The sequence below is a fragment of the Lagopus muta genome, chromosome 5, assembly GCF_023343835.1.
Source record: "Lagopus muta isolate bLagMut1 chromosome 5, bLagMut1 primary, whole genome shotgun sequence".
Taxonomy (NCBI): Eukaryota; Metazoa; Chordata; class Aves; order Galliformes; family Phasianidae; genus Lagopus; species Lagopus muta.
Window position 1 is genome coordinate 59,443,915 of NC_064437.1, and position 17,856 is coordinate 59,461,770.

Here is a 17,856-nt window from a genome sequence, read left to right on the forward strand (position 1 = left end):
ACAAGTCAACTTCACAAGGTCTGGGAAACTTGTCAGTAGTCTTTTTAATAAGCAACAGTGAAAAGATAAATAAATTATCTTGTAGGTAACAAAGAGTTCACATAAAAGAAGTATTTTTTTCTTTTAACTTGTTTCTTTTTTAAATTTGAAAATTTGAACATATATAATACAGCAGTAATAATTCAAGGAAAAATACACATATAAAACATTGCATTTTGTATTCAGTGTAACAGATACGTAAGTGAAAAATTAACCACCAGAACCACCACTACCCTCCAGAAAGCAAAGTATCAAATCAGGAGAGACAAATTTCCCCGGGCTTAGGAATTAAACACAGGTCAGTAATTAGATCAAATCCAAGATTATCTTAGCAAACATGCAAAAACACCAGAAGAGATGTCAAACCACCACACTCGCTACTATCACTTTATTTGGAGAAAAAGCACCAGACAGTTGCATGCAGAGCCAAACTAACAAACTCAGAACAGTCATCCTCCAATACTATCACTGTTTCAAATCATTAAATGAAAAATAACCCAAGTGCATTCAGGTACGTGACCACGGCATTTCAGTTACGCCGATCTTCCTTAGGTTTGCATTTGTTCCCTGATTACATTTGTTTGTTCATTATAACAGAATGAAATACCCTGTCAGATTTTAAAAGAAGCTACAGTGGAATGTGAACTGGCAGCGCAGCAAATCAACTCTGCACCCCTCTGCCTACCTTCATAGGAAATGAGGGCTGAGGGAAACTGGGAGCTGTGTTACCAAGTACAGAAACCTAAAGCGTTACCTACAAGAGAACTGAATGCCCCACTCTGAGTTAGGACCAAAGCAAAGGATTCTCTGTTGATGCTACAGGGTTTCACCTGGGAGTTCTCTAACTGTTGACTCCAAATGAACTGCAATCCCAGAATGGCTGAATCCCAAATGCAGGAATTCGAGAAGCCCATGATAACTCATTCCTGCAGCAGCACATGCAGACTTCAGCTACATCTGTACCAAACTGCTACATGAGACTGAAAGAGAAACCAGGAGATAAATCCTCATTTGAAGAGGTGTTCATCCAGAAGACAGCACCGCTCTCTGTCTGCAGGCTTCTGGACTATCATTACCAGAAGGTACCAAAACCGCACGCTGTGCTGCCTCCATCTCTGGGCTTGCTGTCTGCTGGGGAAATTTGAACAGAAATGTTACATTTTGTGCTTTCAGTGTCATCCAAATGGCCTGCATGGAGGCAGCTGTGAGCAGATCTACAGATCTTTTTCTTTTTAAAGTAGACATCAAAATATTTTTAAAGCAACGTGTCTAAAAATTGTTTTGTTTTGTTCTTTTAATTATCAAAATACCCCCATAGTAAAGCTGAGGTGAGTGCAGTCACCCGCTCTGTCCCAAAGTCAACAGGGACTCAAGGGGCTTCTGGACCTTTAACAGAGCAGCTTCTCAATAAAGGAATAATTGAAAAAGCCTTTTCAAATGCAGTTTAAAGAAAAGTAAGGTAACCGTCCATATCTAAGGAAATATCAATCATACCTGCAAAACTAAAAAGGGAAAGGGATTTTGAGTGATATGTAATTATTGAACACTAATGCACATAACAAAACTGCATACAAAAGACCATTTCAATCTGTATTACTGAAAACTGTTTGGAATGTTTGGACTGTAGCCCCCAGTACCACACCTAAGCAATCGACACGACTCCCAAAAGTTACAGCCTTTCAGAATGGGGATTAACAGTTAGAACTGTCTGTCTCTCTTATTTTCTCAACATTACTTTCTTTATGCAGCGACTTGCTTTTTTCTTCCTTTGTTTTGTTCTGATTCAGTGTGTCTGCAGTCATCTGATCTCCACTGGTGGACACGGGATCTAACACTACAACAGATTCTGTCTCTTTTTCACTAGTAGAAGCTTTTCTTGAAAATTCCATATGACTCAGTGATCTGAAGGAACAAGGACAGAGATATGAATAAGATAACAGTGCACGTATTTAAGAAAACCACAGAACAACATGTATGTTATTGCCAGTATTTGTGACCAGGACAGGTCTACCATGCTGATAAACAGATTTGCAGATTACAGCTGTTACACAGAGATAGCAGTACACAAAATGCACAGTCACATTACCCCTCCTGAATCGTTTGTTGCATAAATGAAGTCAGATACTTCAGCACAAAAATGAACTCACAGAGCACAGAGTCTCACTTTCACGATAAACATAAGAATTTGTTTTCTTCCTGATCACCTCTGAGCTGCATTTAGGATCCCCTTGTCCAACACAGCAGCTGGACCTAGAGAAAATGTTACCAGTTCCTGTCTTCTGTAGCCCAAAACGTGGCTGCTTCTCCACATCTGCGTCCCAGGGCTTTCACTGTACTGCAATTGACTGCACATCAGAAGCTAAGGGCAACAAAACCAGATTTTCTACTGTGGCTCAGCACCAACAGGCTGGGAGGAAGTGCAAGTGAGATCTGAAAACTCACCCAATGGGTTTGTTGAAATGCAGAGCAGTGTTAGACCTGTGTTCCCTGCTTTAGAAATGGAACTACGCCTTGACTGCTTGCAGTGCAGATTCTTGCAGACGAAAATCCCTCAGAGCAAGGAAAGGTCAGAGTCACCAGGATTACACACTGAGGCTGGCTTAAACACTAATGGCACTTGTGCACATTCAAAAGCTCTGTCCTATTGCTGAGAGCATGCAGGTAAATCCTTAGATTAGCTAGCGTGCACCAGAATAGAACAAGGCCAACAGGAGGACAGCATGACCCGAACTCGTGGCAGGTGGGGATATTTCCTATGCCATCCTCAGGCTGCCCCAAGAGCTGCCCTGCTCTGCAGGCAGACAGCTCACATGCAAGGGCTCCTTCAGCAGCCCTCCAGAGCAGCTGGCTCTGATTCCTGTGGGTACGTAACCAGACATGCTCAGAGAGAGGTTCTTAGGGCTACACATCTCCACCCAGCACATCTTCACACAGGGCCCTACAACACAGGGTGAACACAGTACGGATGACTACATCGCTATAACCACCAAAACGGACAGAAAACCTTAGCAGAGGAAGGCCCTGTGTGCACTGCATCCATTTACTAGTCTAGAGCCACGTTTTTTATATTCATGCTTACTCATAAGGAATGGTCTTCTGTACTGCAAAGGTAACACATTCTTTAGAGGAAAAAGTAGAACCTACTGGAGGCCAAAATCAGGAATACATCTGGGGGATCCATCTGCTACGAATTGCCCTTTACTTTGATAGTCTTTGTCCTACAGAAAATGACAAAGGAGACAGAGGTCACCTGCTCCACAACCAGAGTGCTGGGCTGGCCATGGCTGGCTCCTGCCCGAGCAGCAGAGTCAGTGTGCAGGTTAAAGGCACAGAATCATAGAATCACAAGGTTGGAAATGACCTACAAGATCATCCAGTCCAACCGTCTCCTCATCACCATTGCCACCACCAGCACTAAACCACATCACGCAGCACGTCATCCAGATGCCTCTTGAACACTGCCAGGGACCTTCAGGAGGTTGTACAGTGCAATGAGGTCTCCCCTGAGCCTCCTCTTCTCCAGACTGAACCATCCCAGCTCCCTCAGCCTCTCCTCATAAGGTTTGTGCTCCAGACCCCTCACCAGTTTCGCTGCCCTTCTCTGGACACGTTCCAGGACCTCAACATCTTTCCTGTAGTGAGGAGCCCAAAACTGAACACAGTACTCATAAAACACATAAGTGTTCCCACAGACTGCAGCTGTCACACTCACCATTTCAGAGAGCATTATCTCAGCTCTGGATGTACTGAATGAAATTCCACGTTGAAGCCTTAATTACAAGAGTTGTCTCTAACATCAGAACTTTGCTGTACGTTAATTAATTCAGAAATTGGTGCTAATAGATGCAGTTTCAGACTCACTTGATTGCTATCGGAAGCAAGTGATATCATAAGCAAAATAATTTTTATTTTATGCAAAAGTTGCCAATCATTCCAGGAAACACACGGTGAAGTATTAAAGCAAATTAAAGTTTTTAAACCAGCGTAACCAGAAGAGGGTTATTTTTAAAAGTGCTACCTCTGAAAAGCTGATTGCCCAACACTATAAAAATGGTCAAAGCCATAAATGCCAAGTTCATTTCTATTTCACTTTGGAGGTAACTATCTTTCAAATCCCAACAGCTGGACTATTTAATACAATCTGGTGAATCAAAGTATAATTCTTCACTGGGCTCACAGTGGGGAGTCTGCATTAGTGTATGGCAGCATTCCAACAACTGATGCACGGCCAAACGCTCTGAAGTCTGTTTCATTTGTGACAAAAATGGATAAAACAGCAATCATATTTACCACCTTCAAAGGTCAGAAAAATGAAAGATGTCGATATAAAGTACTTTAATGGAGAAAACCAGTGATTAAACCAGAGTTTCAAGCATAAAAATAAGAATTACTATTCAGACTGTGTTGTGCTAGCATCCCCTTCTTCAAATCCTTTACACTGCTGCAGCACCAGCCTGACAGTGCTGTTGTTAGAGCCGAGGTATTGTTGGAGATCATTAACCCTATTTATTAGGTATTTGTAGCTCCTGTTCAATAGTTGTCAAGAGCAGAATGCAGGCACAATAAAATTTCAGTGCAAGAATGAACATAATTTTGGTGCCTTCTTTCAAAGAACAGTTTTTGCTATTACAGATAAAGCTTGGAAAAAGCAATTAGTACAGCTGTAGTTAGCCAGCTTTGGATGATGACAGATTTCAGCCAAGGTAGCTCTGCCTGGCCCTACGCAAAGCTCTTCCCTCCCTGAGATTGCTAATATCACTATCAGTATTCTTGCTGTTTGTCCCACTACGGCTGTAAGTCAGAAATGGAGCTCCTCGTTCTATTGTTCAGATGTAACTGTTCATAGGTCTGCATACATTTTTGTGACTCAATACATAAAACCTGTACATCACATCCTGATTCAAAGGACAAACGCTTTTTAGATTAATGGTATGGGATACAAAGTTCCATGCAGCTTTAAGAAGGACTGCTTGCAATAGGAGATCAAAAGCAATAGAAGGGTTACAACCAAGGGATCATCAGTGAAGCAGAGCTGCTGGGCCTTTTGTAAATCATTTACAGTAAGAATACAAAAGGACAAAGTATCAGACAGTCAACTGAGACTCGGATTTTCTTTGTTTCCTCCAGTTCAGATGATAACCTTCCTATGATTCAACCTTCCTTCATGCTCTGTTCATGAAATTATTGAAACATTTTTCCATCAGAAACCAGGATGTTATGTAAATATTGCAAAAAACTTTGGGAAGAAGTCTCATCCAGTTTTCTGACAATATGTAAAAGCAAAAGGCTAAATGGACCATTCAACCAAATTAGCAGTCCTTGTCTCTCAGCAAGGTCCCTGCTCTGGAGCACTGAGACACCTGTAGCCCCTCTTCAAATCAAATTGCTCTTAAACTCCAAATCAAACTCAACCAGTGCTACTCCCTACTGCCCAAATGACGAGATTCAAAGCACTAAGCTAACCTGCCTTTTGCTCACCAACACTTCAATCCCCAATGAAGCTTAAAAACCGTGGCCACAGCTTCTCATGCCTGTAAATACCACCCACCTACCTCCCACCATTCCTGTTTTCCTTCAAGACCCCAACACTGAAGACAACCATCGCTCCTGCAGTGAAGCTCATGCGCTCCCAGGGCAACAAAAACAGTGACAAAACTCATCTCTATCAGCCTTCAATTGGGTCGAGTTGCAGAGAGCAGCATCCCAGGCGCTCCTCATTGCACTGTCCCCCCCATACTGCTGCCCTAGGGGTCTGCCAGCTGAGACCTGCCTCACTTTTACCTTCCTCAAACCCTTCCCTGCTTACTGAATACTTCACAATTTTTAACACAGCGACAGTGGAACCAAAGGAACCCAACAATAATAAGAAAGACACCAATTACAAGCCTGAACAAGGCTCCAGTTAAGCATCTGTCCAATGCAAGGGGATGCAGACAGTGACGCAAGTCAATTAGTTTGCTGGCTCCTTCCTTTGCTGGTGTCTGGCCAACAGGTGCTCATGAAGAAAGCACCATTCTCCATTTCAGAAGTGCCTCTGCTGCACTCAGCCAAGCAGAAGTGGTCGATGCAGCAGTGAGCAGTGTGACTGCAGACTGACTGCTATGCAGGATCAAGTCATGGCAAATGTTCCCATTTTAGGCACTGCTTCGAAAACGCTCAAAAAAGATCAGCAAATTAATTTCCATGAGGAGCCTTGAAGAGCTTCTGCCTGCAGTGAGTTAGAGCACACAGCGCACAGTCTAAGAAGAACACGGGACGGTACCTTTGAAAACAGTTAAAACTACGGAGACCTCAAACTTTCAGAACATCCCATCATTTCCTTCATTTGTTGTTCAGACCAAATTGCCCATGCTCAAGCTGCCCTGGAAAACCTTTGTAGCTCTGCCTCGCTGTGGCTGAGCCGCTTCCTGCAGAGCTGGTGGATGATTCAGGGGTACTAAGATTACAGCCAGGAGAAGGAGGACAAATCCTTTAATTGTATAAAATCATGAGATTAAGACTAACCCTCTCTGCGGTTCCCTGTTAACAGAGGTCTGTGCTGCCCAGAAACAAAATGTTTACCAAATTCTGGGGGGAGGAACAGGAAAAAGAAAAACAAAACGGGGCAGAGCCAGACACACCTTTCCCTTCTGTGCCTCTGCACCACAGGGAGTCACAAAACGCTCTGCAATCCCAAGAGGGCCACATTGTCACCCACTGTCTTCTAAGCAATTGTCACAGAATTACACCCATGCTGGGCTAAACATCTGGGAAACGATTTCCAGAGGAAGTTACCTGAATACCAAGATAAAGCCTCAGTCCCTCTCTAGGACTCATTATTTACATCTCCCCTCACCACCAGCTAAGCTAAACTTCACACATTCCAAACCATCTGCTTCAAGGCAGCACACCTCTGTTCTGGCAATTTCCTGCTCTGAAATTACCCCAACCCTTGTGGTTCATACCCTACATTTTCCTTCAGAATCAATCAAGTTATCATCAATTAGTTTGAATACCACGAAATCTTGGAGTGAACCACGCTGACTTGCATTACAGCCTTTTTCCTCTATCCCTCTTTTGGCAACCAGTCAGCAGCACCCGATTCTGCTGGGGGTGATGCTTGGGAAACACTGAGCTGTAGCAATAACCACGTTATGCATGGAGCCCTGCTTGAATCAAAGACTGCAATCTCACTGTCTCATCAGCATTTAGGCTGTCACTGAGTCGGTGCTGGTGTGGGAGCCAGGACTTCACTCAATGAGCCAACTTCTGTCATTGCTGTTCACAGACATTTTCCAACATGCATCCTGCTTACTCCATGAGAACAGATGCACTTAAAGTGAACAAAAGAAATATCTGTAAGTATTACCCTGCCTCTTTCAGACCACAAGTCTTAGTAAAGGGACAGCACAGCAAAGGAAAACAGTTCATGCACGACCATCTGCAGGGCTTTTCTGCAAGAAGCTGCACGTTAAAATCTAGCTGGAAAAAAAAAAAAAGAGGTAAGTAGTGCAGTGGAAGAGACACCTGGGGATTATGAGACGTGCCATCCTCTGCCTGCTATAAAAGGTTCGCTGCTGCTGCAAACAGCTGAGGGAGGTCACACCTTTGTCAGATTTCAAGGAATCGCAAATGATGAGACAGCTGCACCGATTTACCTCAGGTATGAATGAGAAGTGCCACAATAAGTCTTTTGTGTGCCTTTGTCAGGAAGGGTTCCTGCTGAAAGCTGCATGCCGTTTGTTTAGTTAACGCAGACTGCTTTAGGAACAGCGGTGCAGCAGGGAGAAACTGCCTGTGCTTTGCACCCTGTCCTCACAACACCCGTCGGGGTTACGCACTGAACGAGCTCCTGCGTGGTCCCTGGGCCAGCCACCAAAGGCTGCATCGCATCCCTGACTTTGCTTCACCCTGCAGTGAACCCGGGGATTCAGTTCGTGCACTGAAACCACTGCAGGATGAGCGCCTGAGCACAGCAAAAGGGAACAACAGGGAGATTCCCTTCAGAAATGCACTATTGTCCAAACTAAACTGCCTGTACAGATATGCCCAGGGAAGCCTAGAACACTGCAATGCTGCCTGCTTACAGATCCAAGCTGTCAGATGCGTACGACAAATGAACCTCCTTCAGGTATCTGCTTCAAATGAGCCCTGTCTCACAGCAGCACTGCACTCCCCGCAATCTGGGGGCTGCTTCTGCTCACTTTTGCTACAAGCAGCACCCGGGGGGCAAAGAAAAGTAACTGCACTTTAGCAGCACCTTAGCTGCTTCCACTCCTCCCTGCCAGCCCAGCAGAAGCGCTGGGGGGCCCCGGCACCTTCTCTCTCCCATTGGAAAACCATCCTCAGTGCTGAGCCTTTCCAGGTTTACACCGGTGGGCGCAAAGAAGCCCTGCAGCACTGAGGAATCTGGCCCATCACGTTTGTTTCAATGCTTTAAGCAGATAAATTAAAATGAAATGTGTCTTTTAGGATGTCACTGAATAGGCAAGCTGAGAAATAAATTGAGCTTCACGTATGCTTTTATAACACATAACAACTGTGACTGTCAACACAAGATCCTTTTCACTGTCAATTCACCACGCATTCTACAAGACCTTGGGGCCTGCAATTATTTCATTTCCTTTCTTGCAAATGCAATTTCCACTTAGTTTGGTGGAATAAAAGGTAGACAAAAGGTGGTGGGAGTTGCTGTGTTTTTTGCTAAAGGTTATCTGCTCAAAACTGTGGAAATCCACCAACTACAAACACAGGATTTTTCGGGAACAACTTCACCTCTCTGTCAGGGTGAACCATTCCGTCAGTCCAAGAAAATGCAGCAGCATTATGCACATCCAATTACCTGCTGAACAAATCTTCGTCTTTCTGATTAAATTAAAATGAAGATCGCCTTTCTTCTAAGAATACTTTAATGAAATAAAAGGGGAAAACACATGAGTGGAAAAAGGGGTCTGCTTTTAAAACTCAGTGTAAATTAAATAAAGCTGAAGGGCACCGAAAGGAAATTGGGCTCTTCACCCATTCAAAAATTAATGATAAAAGTAGCTGCAGGAGAGTGAAGTAAATATCAGATCACAAGAACAGATAGGAGGAGAATTTCCAAGTGCACAGTCCAGCATCACAAGGAGCGTGGTACTGCTACAAAGCCAATCCTCCAGCAGATCTGTCTGAAATAAATACTTCTGAAGCAGGTTTGACTCCTTGATACCAAACTGACACCTTGGATCTTCAATCCACTGCGATAAAAGATCCCTCTCTGTCTGTGCAAATACAGTAACAACTGCTTTTTTTTTTTAATATTCCTCTGAAGAACCTTAATCTTGAGGGTCAGTCACAATTTGTATCCAAAAATGTTGAAGAGTCATAGCCTGCATTCATTTCATTCCAACAGGAACCACCCAGCACAACTGCATACAGACCAGTATGACTTCTATGATTCTATCTGAAAATACTGCTATATGGAAAATACAGAGCTCAAAATATCTTAAAAAGAGAGTTACCTATGTAACTAAATGTGCTTTTCAGGATATGGAAGAGTCCTCAACTTTGCTACTCCTCCAAAAACCTTCAGGTCTTTTTTTTGGTGGTAGAGAAGAATTTATATTTTTTTAACCAAACAACAATCACAGATTCTGCAGGAAAAGAGCTTCACTGCAGGAAACTCAACTGTCACCACATGAACATGAATTATTTGAGGAGTCACTGGCAAACAGCTGTAGATACTACATTTATCCTGTTGAGCAACACTGAAGTGAAACCACTTTCGAAGTGCATCAGCTAAAGTGATCTGGTACTGAAAGGAATCCAGGAAACTGCATTACTTACTGTAACATAGCTTTGGATTCTGTGACACCTTTCAGCTGGTTGGAAACAGGACCAGAATCGGGTACTTTGGAACTGAATTCTGTCTCCAAATCTTTCTTCTTCAATGCTGTTTGTACACCACTGGCTTCTGAACCTAACACAGGCAGAGATTTGGATTCTGATGTGGCCAAGATTCCAGTGGGATCTAAAACCCAAAGAAAGTTTAAAGCTTGTGTTAGCCAAGTTGGCAGGTCTAGAGACAAAGCATAAGAACTCAAGTCACCTGCAGAAATCAAAATGGAATTTTAAAGAGCAATTTTAAAGACATAATGGCTGAAACAGCAATGGTATGGAAGAGAAAGTAAATCTTCAAGAGTGTCACAAGGCAGGAGCAGGAAGAGGTGTATGGAGGAGTCAGGGCACTTACTGCCACTGTCCTGGTCAGTAGTCACTTTCCGACGTCGCAGAACTCGTTCCAGCTCTGTTTCACCACTGTCTGTTTCGAGGGACTTCAAGCTTCGGGAACTGGTGGATTTGTTCAGTGTTTCCTAAAGCAAGAAACAGGCATACAAAGCTCTCTGAGCGTACAACAAACCACACCACCCCTCCATGTGCTATGTGACAACCTTCTAAGCTTCTGGAAGACAAGTGCAGTCCTAGAGCAGTCAAAAAACTCCCCACAGTTGAACAGAGAGCATCTAAACCCTATCTATGGATTAACCATACCTGCCTACCTTTGAGGGCTGATATCAGGCTTAAGAAATGATGCTGTGGATCTGCAATAAACAAACTCTGATGCTTGCAGAGAAACACCGTCTTCCTCCCTCTTAAAATTTAAAGGATCTTCAAACACTGCCCAGCACCTCTATGAGCAAGATGCCACATTCCACTTACCCAGCACGTTGTGCATTTAGTGTGCTTGTGTTGTACTTAGGTGTGCACACACCTGGAGAAGTCATCATGCACTAGCTGCAACATGTTATTATATCATAGAATCTGATTGATGTGGCATAAAAGTGAGCATACTTGCAAATACGTGATGGTTTTTCTGACACACAGGATCAGCTCTCAGGTTAAAATAGTGTTTTACACATGCAAAATAGAAATCCACTGCTGTGTTGTCACTGCTTTATGCCAGTGTTAGCATTTTGTTTCAGCTAAGCTGTGACAGCAGCATTTTGCTTCTGGGGAAGAGAAGGCTTTAATTGAAGCCTAGAACTTCCCAAAGGTGCCTGCACAAATTTCAATAGGCACATGGAAAATACTGCTTGCCTTTCCCACCTGAGAGGTCAGTTACTTGAACAGCATCCACTTGAATGTAAACTTTCTCCAAAACTTTTATCATATAACTGAAAATGTGGCATCCACATGCTGTCTCAGTCTCCCTCCAAGTCTTGCCATCCTTGGGAATCTCTAGGATGTCTGTTTACTCAGTCTTCCAAAACATGTCAGACTCTATACATTCTTCCAGAGCATAAATAAAATATCCTTAACAACTTCAGTTGACAAATGTAAGATGAGTGGAAACAGGCAACGACAAAAGGAAGTGTCACCATAAGCAACAAAAGCTGAGCTGCTTTCAGGCTTCCAGCACAATAACTAAATCCTCACCTCCACCACATCCTGCTCCCAAAATACTTTCTTTGACGCCTATTTGAAATTTAACTGAGAAAATACACGATTTCTGAGCGCTGTGCTGCAGATCTGTATTATCACACATGCACAAAAGCAACCTGAGCAACTGAGTTGCTCAAACTCTGTGCTTTATGGAACATAAATGCTTTGTTTGTAACAATTATATGGAGGTCTACATGAAATGCATAATTAGCATAGTAACAACAAACGTTTACTCCATCACATCCCACCCCCATGTTTGTTGTCTGACTGTGTATAATGACTGGTCTCAAGAGCAGACTGGAACTGGGTTTTATTTAGCATGTCTTACACTGCAAATATCCTTAAGAACCAAAAACAAGTCAGACACTGTAACTATAGATCTCCTTCTGCTTCCTCCAAAGTACATAATCAAGTCTCCCTCGATGTCAGTGATACAGCATCAAAGAAATGAAACAGCTATTAAAAAATGAAAGGGCCTTCAGCAGGGTCATTGAGTCTGCACAAGTGCAAACAGCACACCACAGCAAACAATGCACATACGCATGGAGTTCCATTTAAAGCAACCTATATGTTGCATTTTCCTTTTCTTTTTACCTCCATATTTAATTATGTGCCCCTCTAATTACAGCTTGGCATTAAGGTCTGGTGGCTCTCCAGATTATTTCTTCCTTTCTCCTCCTCACAGAATCACCTGGCCTGGGTTGGAAGGGACCTCAAGGATCATGAATCTCCAACCCCCCTGCCACATGCAGGGCCACCAACCTGGCCACCAACCAAACCTACACCCAACCTGGCCTTGAACACCTCCAGGGATGGACGAGGCATCCACAGCCTCTCTGGGCAGCTGTTCCAGCACCTCACCACTCTCACACTAAAGAATTTCCCTGACATCCAACCTAAATCTTCCCTCAACTTAAAACCATTTCCCCTTGTCCTGCTGTTATCTATCCTTCCAAAGAGTTAAGTTCCCCTCCTGTCTGTAGGCTCCCTTTAGGTACTGAAGGCTGCAGTGAGGTCACCCCTCAGCCTTCTTTTCTCCAGGCTGAACAAGCCCAGCTCCCTTGGCCTGTCTCCGTAGGGGAGGTGCTCCAGCCCCCTGATCATCTTTGTGGCCCTCCTCTGGACCCTCCAACAGCTGTATCATTTAATGATTTTACCATTTTCTACCTTACAAAGGCAAAATTTCTCCTGATATGCCAAAGTTCAACTTTAAAAGTTCTGGGATCACAAAAATCAGACAGCAAGAACTATGGCTGCTCTTGAGTGTTTGATACAATTTTAGCACTTGTGCAAAAGAAGCAATACAATGTATGAACTAAGGACAAAACAAAAGCAAGCTTAAGCCCGTTTAGGAGGACCAAATACAAGCCTAATGTCTTTGTTCATAAATATAAATATAAAAAGACTGGAGAGCTCTCGCTCTATTTAGGCTATGTCTACACTATCAAGCAACTTCATGCCTTGGGAGACAGCAGTTGATGATAAGAGATAAACTTCCATCCATCCAGAGAATGGCCAGGGCTGGAAGGCACCTGGAGGATCACGAATCTCCAACGCCCTGCCACAGGCAGGGCCACCAACCTCCCCATTTAATACTAGACCATCTAGATGTGCAGTTCAGGGGCTTTAGTTTCCCTACCAAAGCATCCCCACTGTGACTATCTGAAAAGTCTCCAAAGATCCTATGGTAGATGCAGAACATAAGAACCCCTCTAGTGGCAGGAACGTACAAACCTGGAGCACAGTTAACAGGTTAGCATTCTCCAAAGTAAGTTCTCTCAACAACCACTCTTTCAGTAGCACTGAAGTCAACAGTGGGGATGACTGAGGGATTAACTAGAATACTGCTCTGCTGCTTCAAACCAAAATATTCATACAGAACTTTCAATTACAAGCTTTTATGCACAGAAGGTCACGTCAGCTCCACGAGAAAAAAACAATGAAATATAAATGGCAGATGATCTCACCAGGATCCCTTTTAATTCCTTCATTGCACTTTCAGAGGGCTTTGGTGTTTCTGGCTGTAAATAAACACAACACATATGTTAAAAAAACATATGCTTACTAAACTGGCCTAGATGGAATGGGCTATGATAAACTCAAAGCAAAGCAGAAGAGGAATGCAAGGCAAACGTATTCTTTTGAATCTTCCATAGCAATTTGGTTTTTGTATAAATTACTATGCTCAGATAATACTGCTGCTTTGCTATTTATTCCCAACCTTTGTTTTAGGTCTGTTTGACTGGTTGACTGGTCTGAGATGAACTCCCTTCTTAATTCTGTCCATCATCTCTTCAACAGCTTGTCTCTTCAGATCTGTAACTTCTTCACCTGCTCCAAAATCAAAGAGGATACCACATTCTAAACACGAACTACAGAGGAATAGCAGAAAGAAAATAACACGTTAAACAGTCTCCTAAACAGCTTGCTTGCCACATCCAGCCCAAACTCAAATATCACGAAAGAAACAGGCTGATTTTCAAGAGATTCTCTATCATGGCTGCAAGACATTCAGGAGAAACTGGAAGCTATGTGACGAACCTCAGCACAGTACCTGTCAACTTTAGAGTTCTGGATACTCCAACAAAAGACAAAAAGGGAAAAAAGACCACTTAAAAGAAACACACGCAGAAATACGGTTGATGCTATTCAAAGCTGCAACGCTGTACCTTACATAATAAGAATTTTAAATAGACTTTTGATCTCTTGCTTGTCAGGGTACTATTGATGATTCATAGAAATGCAGTTTCTGTATTGTAAGCCAATTTAATGTCAGGCTTTAATTTCACAAATAGGCTGTTTCAAATCTAAAGGCTTAATTGGTGGTATGGGATCGAAACCACTCATCCTAAGTCCTTAACAAGGGTCAAAACAAGCCTTGGGTTGGATATAACAACTCGATCAAGAAAGAACTTTTCCCCCTTTTTATTTTTATCTTAAGAACAATTCAACCATTAAGAGAAGCAGCAGCTCACGTGATTGAAGAAAGGTCAGAACTGTTAAAGTTTCCTAGTAAATAATGAAGTAGGATTTGAGAACTCGTTGTAAATTTCATAGTGTTTCCTGCAATCACTGTTTCTAACTCTCAACAAAAAGATACAATCAAAACATCTGGGATGCTTCAAGGTAAGTAAACTTGATAAACGAAGGGAACGTAATTTAATTGCTACTGGAAGGTACGACTGACTCTCCATCAGAGATCTCAGCACAAGGTCATGTCTCAGCATTTTACCCACACCAGCAATCTTTTTCTCAGACCGATCACCAGTTCCCAAAGATTCCCCCAGTCCAAGTTCACTCCTCAGTTCCTCCCTTAAATAACAGGGGTGATAATGCTTCCTTTCCTCTTTCTCTTGTTGGTGCCATCCAGTAATCCAGCCATGCTTGCAATACTGCAACCATCAGCTAGTAGTAATTCTTTCTGTAACAGTTTTACCCTATATCCATCATTTCACCCTGGTTCCCTTCTCTAGCCCCCTTCTTTGTTTAAGTGGCACCAAATAAGCTAAGCAATTTGCTACAAACAAACTTCTACTGTTTTATGAGAGAGAAATAATGAGGCAAATCTGTCTTTTTTTTAACTGGCAACACTCATCTGACTAGCTCTGCCACTTAAGGCACTCATGATCATCTATAAATCTGTACTTAACTCCCATTCTCAACCTAAGTTTCCAGCTTCCATTAAACAACAATAAAATGGAATTCCAGCTGTTATTTTGCATTCAGAGTCACCTCAGCACATGACTGTTTTGTTTTAGTTTTTTAGTATTATTAAAGGATTAGCAGTATAGTCAACTTTGAGAGGTAATTTCATAAGATATGGATCAAGGGATAAAACCTGCAGCATTTAAACTAGCTCCACAGAAAGGCTCTGGACAGAAGAAGTCACAAAATCGATGCCATTCTAAGCAGGAAGCTTCCCTCTATTATCCAATATATCACCTGCACTCTGTTTCATGACTGCTGGCTTGTCCTGCCTCTTCCAGAAGCCTGTGGATGGGTACAGCACTGGCCATGTAATATGTCTGCTACACACTGGTTGTGTCTCTCAATGCTGCTGTAGTGTAACTGCTGCAGACAGTACCAAACTGCAACCCAGCGAGCTGCACGGAGCCTAAACGGAACCCAGACATTCTCCCCATCCATTTCACCCAGCACGTCTCCATACCCAGCTGAGTGCTCACCTCACCAGGTCCTTCCTGCAAGTCTGAGATAAACCTGAACACCCATCTCCTCACAGGAGAAAAACAAAAATGAAAGATGAATTTCTCTGTCACATCAGTGAGTGAAATCACTGCACAGATGTCTCTAATAACCACGACACCCAGAAGTAGGAAGATAAGATCTTCCTTGTGGCTACAGCAAGTCTTCTCTAAGCTTTATGACTACTCATACTAAAATCCCTTTGGAAGAAATATACTGGATGTTGATCACAAGCTCAGTTGAAGGGGGATAACTAAAGAGGGCTATGCAAATTTGCTTGGAATCTTGATAGGGTTTACATGTGCAAAGCAACAATGCCAAAGATACCATCTGTCATCTCAGAGCTCATACAACTGGGCTGCAATCACATTTCTGGACTGCAAGGTAGATGAATATGCTGAGACACGGACAGCAATCGTTAATGCTGACAAGTGCAAGCATTTGCATAACAACTGGCACACACAGTTCATTTTCACTAGCTTTGTCTAGTGAACAATGTACATGACCTGTGAAAGATGAGCCATACCTGACTCCTGCTGAGGTGGTTTCTCCTTCTTGCTCACGTTGGTGTTGGAGTGAGACCTCTTGCGAATCATTGACATGAGAGACCTTTGAGGAAAACAGAACTGCAGACTATCACTCTGTCCTCTACTGCACCAATGAACTCTGAACATGCCACACCAACAGCTTGCTTACACCTGATTATACAGCCACTTACAACAGACTCATTTAGCAGTTCTTGAATGCAGATGTACGTTCTGAATTACCCCCCACAACGCCTCCCATCAAAATGCACCAGAGAAATTTATTTCTTTTTAACAGACATTAGGCACAAATCAAAACACTTCAGATTTGAATATTAAAGGACAGTGTCTCATTGTGACAAATGACAAATTGAAGCTGTTCCAGCTCTTAAAAAAAAAAAAAGAAAAAAAAAGGAAGAGCTGTAGATATCAAAGTGAAGTATTATTCTCCAGAGGACACTTAAATATGGTGATCAGTATCTTCTCACCAATTCCAAGTTTGCAATCTTCTTACAGTGTTAAATAATTATCCCTTCACTACAGTCAAAACGTAAAAATCCAGGCAAGGAAATGATTCATTTAAAGCCCAAGCACATGCTCCCAGTCGCATCTAGCATGTCAGGGGGACTCATCATTCCCCACTGCTCTTTAAGAAGCTGGGAGACCTCCCTGAGACAAAGTGCCAAAGCTCCACTCCAGAATAAAAAGAACACCCAGCACTGAGGTTCTGAAATAGCTTATGCTCACATACACTTTACAATACTTGAAAGAAATGCTCTGCTTTAGCTACCACAAGGCTTAAAGCAGACAGTGCTATCTACCCCAATTAGTAAAGGACTCAAAGAAAAGAAAAAAATCACTCTAAAGTTAATTTGCGCTATATGATCATGAGAAAGAAGCAGGCAAACCAAATGAATTAATGAAGATAAAAGGAGTAAAATACCTAACACAACTGATCAGAAAACGTTTAGATTTTTAAAAATAGAGCAAGTTGAACAAAGGTCTGAATTTTCCCCACTAATCATTTGTCTTAACATACTGAATCCAGTAGTTACCAAGACATTTGTATGTACTTCCCATTACAGAGGTTAGAAAGTGTAATCCAAGTTCATTTAAAAATAAAACAATTTAAATGGAGGAAAAGAACATCAAAAACAAGTGCTTCTGCAAGGCAAGGAGAGCTCTCAGACTTCCAAGACTTTTTGAAAGTGCTATTTCTAAACCAAATGGAGACTGTTATGGAAGAAAACAGGGTGCCAATATCTATCCCCCTACTTCAACAGTGCACTGCAGTACGTGTTTTATTTCAAGCAAAGATCGAGCCAACATGAACATTAGCTGTGTTCCTAAAATTAAATAAAACGCTCTGGGACTCCAGTTATTTGTGGGCAGTGCCCAGTACATGGTATTGGTCCACTTCTTTTATGGTTCCTTGAAAAATTCAATCTAAATTTTATCTGACATGAAGGGACAACAGTTATAACCCAAGATATCTTCTGGTTCAAAGGGGTATTCCTAGCAGCAGATTCAGACAAGCATTTCACAAGTATATAATTACAGCTATCAGGTAAATAATAGAAGAATCTCCTAAATTTAGAGGAGACAGATGTCTCTCCTCCTCCAAAGCCACAGTTCAGACTGTGGCTTGGGAAGACAAACACTGTTCACAACTGGTCAGGGTGCAAGACTG

The 17,856-nt window shown here is 42.5% G+C and overlaps 1 protein-coding gene across 3 annotated transcripts in view; it reads right to left on the minus strand.

The window, feature by feature from the left end:
* Nucleotides 1-25: 25 nt before the first annotated feature.
* The window catches only part of SHTN1 (shootin 1), a 58,170-nt gene continuing 40,339 nt past the window's right edge, over nucleotides 26-17,856 (minus strand). For all 3 annotated transcript variants that reach the window (XM_048945064.1, XM_048945063.1, XM_048945065.1), the window contains 6 exons: nucleotides 16,169-16,251; nucleotides 13,661-13,770; nucleotides 13,407-13,460; nucleotides 10,250-10,370; nucleotides 9,844-10,027; nucleotides 26-1,941 (listed from right to left, as the gene is read on the minus strand). In XM_048945064.1, the coding sequence (XP_048801021.1) occupies nucleotides 1,731-1,941; nucleotides 9,844-10,027; nucleotides 10,250-10,370; nucleotides 13,407-13,460; nucleotides 13,661-13,770; nucleotides 16,169-16,251 (763 nt within the window). In that variant the 3' untranslated portion in view covers nucleotides 26-1,730. The remainder of the gene's footprint in view (nucleotides 1,942-9,843; nucleotides 10,028-10,249; nucleotides 10,371-13,406; nucleotides 13,461-13,660; nucleotides 13,771-16,168; nucleotides 16,252-17,856) is intronic.